We start from the raw sequence: 13,569 nt of genomic DNA on the forward strand, positions 1-13,569 counted from the left end.
CAACACGGTAGGACAGTCCAGAAACGTCAACGGCGTGACAACGTGGCCGCCACGAGAACGCAGTGAAACGCGTTAAGAGTCAATCAGCCAATGCACACCAGTCGCAGTGCGGTCATGTGTTTGATACGTCCCAGAAGCGGCTCAACGCGACGCACACGAAAAGAACGGCAGAGTTTATTATTTGACGCGAGACGAGTAATGACACGGCCCTCCTGCGTCAATACTACGAGCTCGCAGACCGGGCAGAACGGAAGTCACTCGTGTAAAAATACGGTGGATCTGGTCGATTTTCAAACTAATATGCAATCGTAACCTACTTTTTGAGTCCATCAGATCTCGAGTGGTAGATCAGGCACAGTTTGACTTGTCTTTGTTGATTTACGGCTGTCTTCTCTGCTATAATAATAACCAACACGTCCCCGTGTTCAATACAAAACGCTCCTACCATAACAAAACAAGTTGGAACTAATATTCACTTAGGAACTAAAGTTATACAACATAAAATATACAATATAAATGAATACTACATTAAATTTGTAAAATATAAACACATAATAAAATAAATAATAGCCCATTTAAATAAAATAAATTAAAATGAGCTAAAACACCTGTAATTAAATAATAATAATACACACATCCTGCTTACGCAATTAAATTTATTAATTTCTGTGTGGCGCTTTTACTTGAGAAATTCCACCAATAAAGCGTTTGAAAACCGTTCATAAAGAAAACAAATGTTTCATTGAGGCATTTCATTTGTAAAATACATGTTAAAATCTTTGTCATTGGGATTGCTTTTCTCTTTAGCACAGGACTTCTTTTTTCTTTTCTTTCAGAAAGAAGACCAATTCGCGGGGTCTGAAAGGCAAATTGTTGTTGGATTATCTTTAAATACCCGCTACTTTTTTAGCAGAATTCTAGCTTTGTCTAGGCTAATGTTCCTTTTGTCGAAAGCACAAAAGTGTGTAATAAACAACTAGCACATTTATATTTTGCTTTTTTTTTTTTTACTGTACCGACAATGAACCGAACTGTGACCTCAAAACCGACGTTCGTACCAAAACCAAGATTTTTGTGTACCGTTACATCCCTAATGAATGGCCTATTTTAAATTTGTGTTCGTGTATAGGGCGCACTGCATTATAAGGCGCAGTAGTAGTAGTAGTAGTAGTAGTAGTAGTAGTAGTAGTAGTAGTAGTAGTAGAAGTAGTAGTGGTTGGCGTTGCGTTATGCGGATAATAAGGCTCACTGCTGGCTTTTGAGAACATTGAAGGCTTTGCGGTGCACCTTATAGTGCGGAAAATACGGTGACCATGAAGGCTGTATTTGTAGCCAATTTAGTCGTTTTGATAGTAGGCTAATATAGGTTCATACAGCATGTGTTCCCTTCATCATAATAAGGTTTCCAATTTTTTGCAGCTCGAAACATGTTTTTTGCTCCAATTTGACTCTTTCAACATTTTGGGTTGCCGACCCATGTACTAGTGCTACATAGAGTTTTCATCCTTCTGCTCAAAATTGGACTGAGTTTATCACTAGTCGATAATATCCAATTCATTTGAAGTGCAATGGTGGCAGCATTCGCTGCCATCCCTCCCACTTCAAACAGATTGGACGTCTACGGCCATCAGTGGCAGCCAATGCCAGGCAACGAGTTCATTTTGGGGCATCTGATGTCATTTCCTGTTGATTTTTTGGTCAATTCCTCTTCCTGTTGAGGCATTTACGGGTCACTTCCTGTTGATTTTGGGTTTCTGAAAAGGAAGTGACTCAAGAATGTCCCTAAAGGAAGTGACTCAAAATCAACAGGAAGTAACCTGTAAATGCCTGAAAACGAACAGGAAGTGACCTGTACAGACTGACTGTGAATGATCTGGCGCCAGTACTATTGATAGCGGTAGATGTCCAATCCACTCAAAATGATTTGGATGTCTTGTGCAGTCAATGGCAGCCAGTGAGCTAACGTAGGCACTATTTTGATTTTGGTAGCAACCTGTTAGGTCCTTTTTTTTGTTTGTTGGTTTTATTTTCTACCTAAATAAAGTATTTTCCCACATGACACCAACACACTCACACAGTGCGTGAAGGCTGGGAATTTTGTTTTGTTTTTTAAGTCTATCCAGAGCCAGTCGAGTAGGCCAAGTCCAAGTGTTGTGAAAGTGGCTCTCAACTGGGTAAACAGTCACTGGCAGCGGGGGTGTGAAGGTCATGAAAACAGGTGACAAAAAGAGGAACTGGTCGTGCGATAAAAAAAGTGTTGTGTCAAACCACAGCTAATGCACAGGTTTTCATTTAAATACAGCTTTATTTGTCTATTGTATGCTTGATTCAACTCCAAACTATTCGAGGAGACAATGTATGATGTGACAACCATCAAATTAAGTGACTCAACGAAAAGCTAGCTTCAGAACAAACGTGTAGCAGTGAATAAGTAAGCTTATTTTATTTTCCTTTAATTATTGATCATTTAAGACAGTGTGCTGAGAAATATTGTGTTCCAAGCAATTTTCAAACCTTGACAACACAACATTAAAATCCAAGCATTTTCAAGGATTTCCAGCACCCATATGAACCCTGCATATCAGATGAATTGAAAGCCCTTGAATCAGATTGAATCATGGCAAACTTTTTAAAATCTGCAAAGTATCGAATCGTCACAAAATTGGTGATTTCCACAAACCCAATGTAATGTAATTCGTTGCATGCCGTGGAAATGTCCCTCCCGATGACTTCAATAGAGCACGCTAGTGGCTAGAGCCGCTAGCATGGTCTTTTAGTTTAGCGGTTACTGCACTCTCCTGCCACGCTGGCTGCGCTTAGCAGAGCGGGTTTGAGTTCTGACTTGGTAGAAGGGGACGGATTATGTCGCCGGCTCGGTTTCAGACCGATCACATTGGTGCGGAGACCAGGATCGGCAGTGAAGTTTTCAGGCGGAGAGTGTAATCGGTGCAAAAGTGAAATGTGAAAACTTCCCTCCCCTAACGGCTATCGCTGCTATTATGGGCTTTTAGCTTAGCAGTTCCCGTGCTCTCCTGCCGCGCCAAATCCTGACCTGGTGGACGGGGACCACGCCGGCGCGGTTTCAAACCTTTTACACAAGTATGCAGACGGCAAGCACCAAATAAAAATTTTATAATTATTGACAGCTACTAATATACACTCACTGGTCACTTTATTAGGCATGCCTTCCCATCTGCTCGTTATCACAATTTTATAATCACCATGGCAGCAACTCAATGAACTTTAGCATGTAGACATGGCTATAAGATCTGCTCATAGGCGGAGTTTGACTTTTGGGGCGGGGGGGGGGGGGCACAACATGTTGATGACCCCGAAACGCAGTGTCAGAAATAAAATTAACTTACAAGAATATAATAATAAGTTGACAATGAGTGTTTTTTGTTTTCCATTATTCTTGAGGGGAATTCTAAATCAGGCTGATGAGGCAATACTTTTCGCCAAGCTCGTCATCCATTGAATATGGTACGCCCGCCGGTGTCGTGCCAATGTAGTTACCCCAGTCAAAAATGGTATCTCCTGTCTTTATTATTCAATCAAAAAAAGTTGCTTCAATCAAAATATATATTTTCAACCCCAAAAAAAGTCGCTTCAAACAAAAAAAATGTGTTTGAATGCAAAAATAAATTTGAAACTCAAAAAAATGCATGTGAGAGATATTTTTGATTTTTTTTTTTTTAATGGATTGAAGCAACTATTTTGATTGAAGTAATGTTGATTTGTGTTTGGGCCACATTTTGGCTTGGGCATTTTTGTCATTATTATTTAATCAAAAAATAAGTTGCTTCAAAAACTACATATTTTGAAAAAGAAAAATCACTTCAATCAAAAGAAGAAAAATTTAAATCATGGAAAAAAATTTTGAATGCGAAAAAAAATTGAGATTGAAAAATTTGCATTTCAACACATTTTCATTGAAAAAGTTTTCTTGTATTGAAGCAATCCTTTTTGCTTTTGGGCCATATTATGAGTGGGACATTTGTGTCTTAATCATATAATCCCCCCAAAAAGTTGCTTTAATCAACGAAAAAAATCTTTGAAAAATAAAATTGGGGAAAACTACATGCAAAGCAAATGACCGTCTAAGTTGCTAGTCACATGATCTGTTCGTCAAATAATTTTGACCCAATATATTTTTTGTTCATTTCATTCATTTTTGTTGCAGTTTTATTGCTTTACAACTTATATATATATACATATTATATATATACATATTATACATATATATACATATATATATATATATATATATATATATACATATTATACATATATATACATATATATATATATATATATATATATATATATATATATATATATAGGAAAGTCAATTTCATGCAATGACACTTTTCAGCCACCAGGGGGGCCTGGCCCCCCTTAAAATCCACTTATGAATCTGCTGCTGTTCAGAGCATCAGAATGAGGAAGGAAGTGATTCAAGTCACTGAACGTAGCATGGCTGTTCTTGCCTTACATTCTGGTTTGAGTATTACAAAAACTGCTAATCAACTAGGATCCTCAAGCACAACAATCTCTAGGGGAGGGGTCAGCAATCCTGGTCCTCGAGTGCTACTATCCAGCTTGTTTTCCATGTCTCCCTCCTTTAACACACCTGAATCAAATGATCAGCTCATCAGCAAGCTCTGCAGGAGCCTAATAACGATCATGATTATTTGAGTCAGGTGCGTTAAAGGAGGGAGACATAGAAAACAAGCTGGATAGTGGCACTCGAGGACCAGGGTTGCTGACCCCTGCTCTAGGGTTTATTGATAATGGTTCGAAAAAGAGAAAACAGCCAGTGAGCGCAAGTTCTATGGGCGAAAAAGCTTTTTTGATGTCAGAGGTAAAAGGAGAACCAGACTGGTTCGAACTGATAGAAAGGAAACAGGAACTCAAATAACCACTTATTACAACCAAAGTATGCAGAAGAACATGTCTGAATACACAAATTAAACTTTGAGGGAGATGAGCTACAGCAGCAGACGGCCACACCTGGTGCCACTCCTGTCAACTCGAACCAGTCTGGCCATTTTCGTCCGATCTCTAGCATCAGCAAGGGATTTTTGTCCACTGCTGATTACTGGATTTTTTTTTTTTTTTGGACAATTCTCTGAATCCTAGAGATGGTTTAGTGTGAGACCAGGCTCGTTTGGAACCAACAGCCTTTCAAAGTCACTTAATTCAGGGGTTTCAAATGTGTACATACCTGCGGGCGATATTGTTAGCATTAGCTTCAGAATGGAGAGTATCCTCTTAAAATACTGGTCAGTCTAAACCACAGCCACTTGGTTTTTCTGGTCAGTAAGTCTCGAGGAGAGGCAGTTGGCGAAATGGCTTTTAGCTATTAGCCCACTTCAGCTGTTTTGTTGGGTAAAAGTGCAATTATGGAGAAATACTGATAAGCAAAAAAATATAGCAAAATACAGCAAAAAAAAAAAAAAAATACATGTAGTCCCCTGGGCTACGAACGAGTTTTGTTCCTATGCTGGCGACGTAACCAGAATATCCGCATAAGGCAGAATCCTCCCAACAAAATAACTATTCAAAAAGTCAATAAGTATTGTATTTTATTTAATGATGGATACACTGCCCTCTGGTGGCAGCGTTGGGTCTGGCTGGACTGTCGCCATCTGTGACTGAGAAGCAGACTCAGACGCTGACATGGATAAAGGATAGCTGCGGTCTGGTTTGGCACACATAAGGCTGAAAGTTGTTTCAGTTAATATATGTTTATGCATGCATTTGTAATTAAGTTTACAGCTACAGTTTCTAGAGTTACGTGACGGCAATTTGCTATGCTTTGACAGTATTTAGGCTCGCGGAATTTTGTCAAGTAAATTAGGCTAATTTAGTCAACCAAATTTATATATTGATTAGACTAGACGGACGTTTGAACACCAACTGTTTTGTGTCAAGTATGTTATTGTTAAAATGCGTGTCGTTTTGAACATAAGTGTACATATGTGTTACAGCTTTATAAACTGACAAAAGGGAAGGAACTAAAAAGCTTCAAAAAGCACAAGTACCTTGTTTGATGTCTGTAAAGCTGAACAAGGAAAGAACATATCATACTAATAAATTAAAGTAAAAAATAAGATACTGTGAGGTACAATAAGGTAATGTTTATACTTCCAAAAAAATCAGACCGAGACAAAATGGTGGACGAGACTTTGGTGTCTTAAAGTCGAAATCACGTTAGTCGGGTATTCGTAACCCGGGGACTAACTGTAATCCCAGACTTCCCAGTGTTAAATGCTCGGACAACATTTTTTTAGTTGAAAATGATAAGATGCACAGTGATCCCTTGTTTTTTGCGGTTAATGCGGACCATAACCCACCACGATAAGTGAAAAACTGTGAAGTAGCAAAAACAGACAAAAAAAAACAAATGCATTTTTTTTCTGTTCAATGTATGTATTCAGATTTAGCATTTGAAAGAGATACACACAGTTTAAGACATGTTTTTTTTTCACTTTTTTTCCCCCAAAGTTTAATTTAAAAAATGTATGTTTTAATTAATGGTTTTTAAGCTCTTCAAATATAATTATCCTAAGTTTTAAACACTTTACTGTCCCACCGAATTATTTTTAAACAAGAATAAAGTACAAAAATGTAGAGCTGAAACGAATACTCGAGCAACTCGAGTAACTCGAGTTTAAAAACTGATCCGAGTAATTTTATTTTTTTTGGGTTGTTCGTCGAGGTTCTTTATCCACCATCCAAACAATCTTTTGTTGAAATCTCTCATCAATTTTTCTTTTCTGTGCACATCTAGGGAGGTTAGCCACAGTGCCATAGGCTTACACTTACTGATGACACTGCGCACGGTAGACAAAGGAACATTCAGCTCTTTGGAGATGGACATCTAGCCTTGAGATTGCCCATGCTTCCTCACAATTTTGCTTCTCAAGTCCTCAGACAGTTCTTTGGTCTTTGTTCTTTTTCTCCATGCTCAATATGGTACACACAAGGACACAGGACAGAGGTTGAGTCAACTTTAATCCATTTTAACTGGCTGCAAGTGTGATTTAGTTGTTGCCAGAGGAAAGTAACAGGTGCTGTTTATTACACAAATTAGAGAAGCATCACATGATTTTTCAAAGGGTGCCAATACTTTTGTCCGGCCCATTTTTGGACTTTTGTGTAAAATGATAATGATTAAAATTTGTTTCCATTTGTTTTTGACTTTTTTTAGTTGCAAGCAAAATCCATGAAAATATTACAACCAAATCATTTTCTGGGAGAAACTGAGCATTATCTGACATAATTGCAGGGGTGCCAATATTTTTGGCCAGCACTGTAAAGGTATTGAATTTTTTCCATGTGATAGCTTGTCCCGCCAGATTAATTGTTCCATATATCCGCTATCAATATACAGTATTACAAATACCCATCAAGGATAGATCCAATTGAGACCTTTTTCTTGTGAGGAACCTTCCAAAAATATACATCTGCTGCTTGTACTATGGCTCTTCTCGTCACATTAGCAAAAACTTTGCTTCAAGTTAAAAAAGCTTCTAGTGGTATTCTAGGCTCTTTTAATGAAGAAATTAAGTATTTCCGACAAAACCTGAGAAATCGAGTGATTGGCTGATTAGAAATTTGCATTATCGAGCAGATGGAAGGGTATGCCTAATAAAGTGGTCGGTGATTGGATGTTACATTGTTGCCTAACCATGCCAATGGCCCATATAATCTGAGAACAGCTCTTCTTCCACTGTCTCTTGTGTCTGATCATCTTCAGACTCGCACTCATCGCACATCATTGATGCCAAGTCATCTGTGTCGGATTGGGACAAAATGGGTTTTGTGACCGGGAGGCTCGGGAGCATTACGGGTTCCTGATCAGATGTCCTTAAAAGCTCAGCAAGCAAATCTTTAGTATTTCGTTCTTTCTCACATATGTCAATAGCCGGCAAAGTCACAGTTGAAAGGTCAACAGACATGCTGACAGTGCTTACGTTCATTTCCTCTGCCAGCTCAAAGATGAATTGCTCCTTGAATTCCATTTCAGGCCGAGAAGACAGAAAAGTATCTCCAGCCTCCAGTTGATCCAGTGTGGCTGGATCATTCTCAGTTGATGAATGTGATGCATCATCTTCAGTATGAGACCTCACAGTCAAACAGGTCTCTTCTATCTCACAATTTTGATGACAGGATTTTTCCTTTGAAGAAATTTCACCATATTTGTTAATGTAGCCATGACTTTCTTCATTTTGGTCCTCTTCATCCACCTCCTCCACTCCAGTCCTGTGGGCAGCACATAATGCTGAGGTGACGGTGTGCTTCTTCCGTTTGTGTGTATCTGAGCCAATTGAGATCGAATCAGGACTTGTTTTCCCTATTGGCAAAGATTTAGCAGCGATAGGAGCCACCTACAGTCAAAGAGAAATATTAAAAAGGTAAAAAATAGCAAAAATAATAATATTAATAACTTTGGCATAGACTGCATAATGGTACTGACGGGTCAGATCGGTCATGCATTGCGCTTCGGCTTCAAGTAGGGGCCCGCCCAAATCAAGAGGAGCTATTCACAAACACACGCACGCAGCGATCCAACATCAGATTTCTGTTGAAAACGTACGAAAGCTGTACCGCATACAAACAGGATGGATTGTCTCAGGAGTGGTTTGTTCGAGGATTCGAGGTAATGTCATATTTTTTGTACCATGCATGCATTTTGAAACGTTGTTAAAAAAAACCAATGGGAGAAATTAGCCGCTACTGCATTGGGATCATAGTTCGCAATATTTACGTAAAATAAATGCTAACTGTACGTTTTTTTTTTGCTTTTCACCATGAATCGAGACTGTTTTACATCTATATCTAAAACTTTTCACCCAAAAAGCTCTTTTTACATAAGGCAGCCGCTAGCTACATTCACTAACAGACTAGCATTGTACTTTGACATATTTACGTAAAATAAATGCTGACTGCACGTTTTTTTTTTGCTTTTAACCAAGAATCGAGACTGTTTCATGTCCATAGCTATAAAGAATTCGGGGATTTAAGCATTTATTGATAAGAATTTTCACCGGAAAAGCTCCGTTTACATAAGGCGGCCGCTAGCTACGTTCACTAACAGATGCGAAAGGACAGACTCGGCTTGCCTGGCACGGCCAGACTGTTCTCCCTGTGTTTTTCAAACACTGAGAGTATAGTCTGGGACCAAGCCCATTAACGGCCACTCAAGCAAGTACAAAATCAATCGACAAATCAGATTCGTTTATTGGCGTGACGTGTTCTTAACGAGCAACGTCACTCTTCCGCGTCAGAAGTCGTCTCCACAACAACACAGATGGTGAACAGGAAAGCCGAGAATATGTTCCAATCCACGGTAAAATCAGTTTTAAATTACCAAAAACACATCGACACAAGTCATTGACAACAGTCTGTCTCGCGCTAGCCATGTTGAATGAACTCCGCTCTCCTCGGATGCTTACTTCCTCGCGCAAGTCCCTCGTCCCGCCCGTCGCTGATTGATCCACTCAGCTGTTTGCTGTGGCTTGCTCCGCCCTGGAAATTTTATCCACTTAATGGTGGCCAGACGCAATAGCTGGAAAAGCGGTGAGTCTGGAGTACCAGGCTAAGACTCGGCGGCGTTAGTAAAAATCCGCCATCTTAAAGCAGTAAACTTCTGAGCGCTAATAAATAAGATTAACGTTATTGTCCCTTGCTCATGAAATGTTAGCCCTGCGGACGGCAAGGTTTCTAATAATTATAACTACAGTCGATGCGTGGCTAACGTGTCTTAAATACAGGCTTTGTTTAATCTGCAAAAACATAACGCTGTAGAGTGATGAGGATGTAAGATAAAAACATAATAAAGCTAACTGTCAATTTTGGCTCAGTAGTCATTGCTGGATAAAACACCAAGTAGCTCTGGTCCCTAATGTGCTCCAATACAGCAGGTATCATACATTTATTTTGAACACTGCAAAAACTCAAAATCCTATCAGGACTTACAGTTTGGACTAATTCAAAATTCAACTAGAATTTAAAAATAGCTTGACACAAATGGAAATTCAATTGAAACACATGGGAAAAACATCTAACTTTTAAGTGATGTGTGTTATCAAGCGTAATGACACTTTTAGGTAAGAAATAAGATTTTTAATAGGATCTAGAAGTTTTTTGAGTGAAAGCAGTGAATTAGTCTTTTTTTTTCCTAGTCACATCTGAGATGCAATTGTTGGCTGTTTTCAACAATGTACATCGAAAATAAAGATATTGATTGACTGAAAATGGTTCAATTTACGCAGATGGAATGTCTTGTTTTCTCATCTATATTTACATTTGCTCTTTACCTAAAAAAATGTTTTATCCGATTACTCGATTAATCGATGGAATTTTCAGTCGAATACTCGATTACTAAAATATTCGATAGCTGCAGCCCAACCCATATCTATTTCGGGGATTTAAGCATTTATTCACAAGAATTTTCACCGGAAAAGCTCTGTTTACATAAGGTGACCTACATTCACTAACAGAGTAGCATTGCACGTCGACATATTTATGTTAAATAAATGCTAACTGCCCGTTTTTTGCTTTTAACCAAGAATTGAGACTGTTTTACGTCCATATCAATAAAGAATTTAGGGATTTAAGCATTTATTCACAGGAATTTTCAACGAAAAAAGCTCTTTGTTGTTGCGATTCCACTTGGTCAGCCAACAATGCAGGCCCCCTATTTATCGGCCCCACGTCCCGTCGATACATTATGAAGTCTATGACTTTGGTTTTATGTCAGTAAAAGCCAAACACCTCCGAGAAGTTGGACGCCATCAGACGCAAATTCATAGAAAAATTATGACATTGCTGCTCTCATTTTTGACATATTAAAAATTCTTTTTGAGCTGAATCCGACGTCATCCAGCCCCCCATTGTGATTAAAATGGCTAAAAATTTTGTCATTTGTTTGTGCTATGTTTGTGCTGCAATGAATTTTTAGATATTGAGATATTAATTTCAAGTGATGACGTCAACCAGCCCGCATTTATTGCAAAATAGACATTCGTTCATAGCCATTCGTTTATGCTACGTTTGTCCTGTATAAATTTTTGTTTGTGCTGCTATCGATTTATATACATTACCATATTTTTTTTTTAAATGATAGCAGCACAAATGAAAATTTTCACAGCACAAACAAGGATGTTTGACACAATTTTATCCATTTTTAATAAAAAATGGGGGGGCTGGTTGACCTCAGATTTACCTATAAAAGAATTGTTAATATCTCAAAAACTATAGCAGGACAATAGAGCACAAACTTAGCACAAACGAATGACATACATTTTCTATAAATTTGCGTCTGATAGGGGGCCAACTTCACAGAGGTAACCCAAACATATCTACACAAATGCTGAATACAAACCAGAGTAGTGATGAAGTGAAAACTGCAATCTCATCGTAAAGGCTCAATTGTACCACACCCAGCACAGCACTAACTAATGGCAGCCGTATCAAATACGCAAACGTTGTAGTTAATGTGCAGCCTGTGTTTGCATTTCGTATCTGTTGCGTCGCTGGTATGGGATTTTCAAGCCTTCTGTGTCACTTCTATTTTTTTAAGAACATCACAAGCAAAACGCAACAATTCAGCACAGAGCGAGTGATAGTGGAAGTCCTATCCTAATACAGAGCAGTGGTGGACTTTGTTACTGTACTTAAGTACATTTTTGTATATCTGTACTTTGCTTGGGTACAAATATGAAGTACTTTTTACTGTTACTTCACTACACTTTACAGCAGGTATCTGTACATTTTACTCCACTACTTTTCAAATTGTTGCCTGCGTTACACGTTACTTTTGTTTGTTTTCGTTTTTTCCTCATTGTGAATTGTTAGTTTCGTTTCCATGCTTCGATAAGCCCCGTGTAACTATACCCTAAATGAGAACTAGAGACAGCAACACGAGTACAAGCAAGATTAGGCAGGTGAACAAAATAATGACCAATATAAACTGCCACTCTATTGTGGAGGTATGCACCTGATAGTTGTTTGTATCTACCACTAAGCTAAGTTTTGGAGTTTTTGAGCTTGTTAAGCTTCTGTTTACAGTGCAGTCAATTTTATTGCTGGTTTTTTCTCCTTGGTTTTAACTAAAACTGAGCAGTCAATGAATTTTCTGGTTCTTTCTTTGAATATTGACTCTGGTCCCTATATATATATATATATATATATATATATATGGATATGTATATGTATTATACATATATGCATATATATATATATTTACATACATACACGTATATTACATTTTTGCATCGGGAGAAAATACTTTTACTTTTTACTTGTAAATGTTAAAGTTTTGTACTTGATAGATTTTTTTCTTAGATACATATTCTTTTACTTAAAGAGCAGCTGAAGAGCTTTTCAGATTTCGATGTAATTTTACGAAATATAAACTTTGGACGAGTTCGTCAAAACAACCATGTCATTTTTAACGCGTAACTGTGAGAATAATTTGCGTTTTTTTTAGGGCTGTCAAAATAATCGCGTTAACACGCGGTAATTAATTTTTTAAATTAATCACGTTAAAATATTTGACGCAATTAACGCACATGTCCCGCTCAGAAAGTATTCTGCCTCTTGGTAAGTTTTACAGCAAGACATTTTGTGCTGTCCAACAGCGAACTCTTGTGGTCGCTTTGCGACATGGTTTATTGTTTTCTTTCCAGTTCATTATGGCTCCACGACGTCTCGGGCTGATAATGTTGTGCTTATATGATCCTTGGACAAGATTTGTCCGTAAGTATGGTTGTTGTAAAAAATGTACATACTATGTTAGTAAGCGAAATGTTATATTTTTTGTATGAGACGGTTTTTGTTCATGTTTAGTGAACCTGTGTAGCGTGCTAAGCTAACGTTGTTGCTAATGCAATGCTTGTGTACTTTTTTTTTGTAGTTTTACGACGGTCTAAAGAGGACAATGGTTTGAGGCCATTTTATTAATAAATCAGATGAAAAAGGAAGAAGTCTGATTATTAAGGCGTCGTTCACTAGCTGTCTAGCTTTGGAAAAAGTAGACGCTTCGGAGTGAGGACAGCATAGACAGATTTAAATGACAGTAGAGTGAAATGCCCACTACAGTCCTTTTGTACCGTATGTTGAATGTATATATCCATCTTGTGTCTAATCTTTCCATTCCAACAATTTATTTTACAGAATATATATATAATTTACAGAAAAATATGGCATATTTTATAAATGGTTTGAATTGCGATTAATTACGATTAATTAATTTTTAAGCTGTAATTAACTCGATTAAAAATTTTAATCGTTTGACAGCCCTAGTTTTTTTAGATTTTGTGCAATCCGTTAATAGTCCCTTCCCAAGTGTGACGTAAATTCCTGAACGCAACTGAAGACAATCCACAGCAAGCACAGCAGCAGCAACGATATCAGTGATATTTTCACCGAAAGTAACCATTCAGGATCGCTCTTCCATGACGCTAACGATGGCAAAGGCTCCCAGGAAAGATTATCTACCTTACATGTTTGAACCTGAGGCGTCAGATGACAACAATTTATTCGGCACAGCAGACG

The 13,569-nt window shown here is 38.0% G+C and overlaps 1 protein-coding gene across 2 annotated transcripts in view; it reads right to left on the reverse strand.

Annotated features, from left to right (window-relative positions):
- Nucleotides 1–4,778: 4,778 nt before the first annotated feature.
- The window catches only part of crfb1 (cytokine receptor family member b1), a 31,455-nt gene continuing 22,664 nt past the window's right edge, over nucleotides 4,779–13,569 (reverse strand). For both annotated transcript variants that reach the window (XM_057851802.1, XM_057851803.1), the window contains one exon: nucleotides 4,779–8,396. In XM_057851802.1, the coding sequence (XP_057707785.1) occupies nucleotides 7,692–8,396 (705 nt within the window). In that variant the 3' untranslated portion in view covers nucleotides 4,779–7,691. The remainder of the gene's footprint in view (nucleotides 8,397–13,569) is intronic.

This window comes from Corythoichthys intestinalis, chromosome 12 (assembly GCF_030265065.1).
Source record: "Corythoichthys intestinalis isolate RoL2023-P3 chromosome 12, ASM3026506v1, whole genome shotgun sequence".
Taxonomy (NCBI): Eukaryota; Metazoa; Chordata; class Actinopteri; order Syngnathiformes; family Syngnathidae; genus Corythoichthys; species Corythoichthys intestinalis.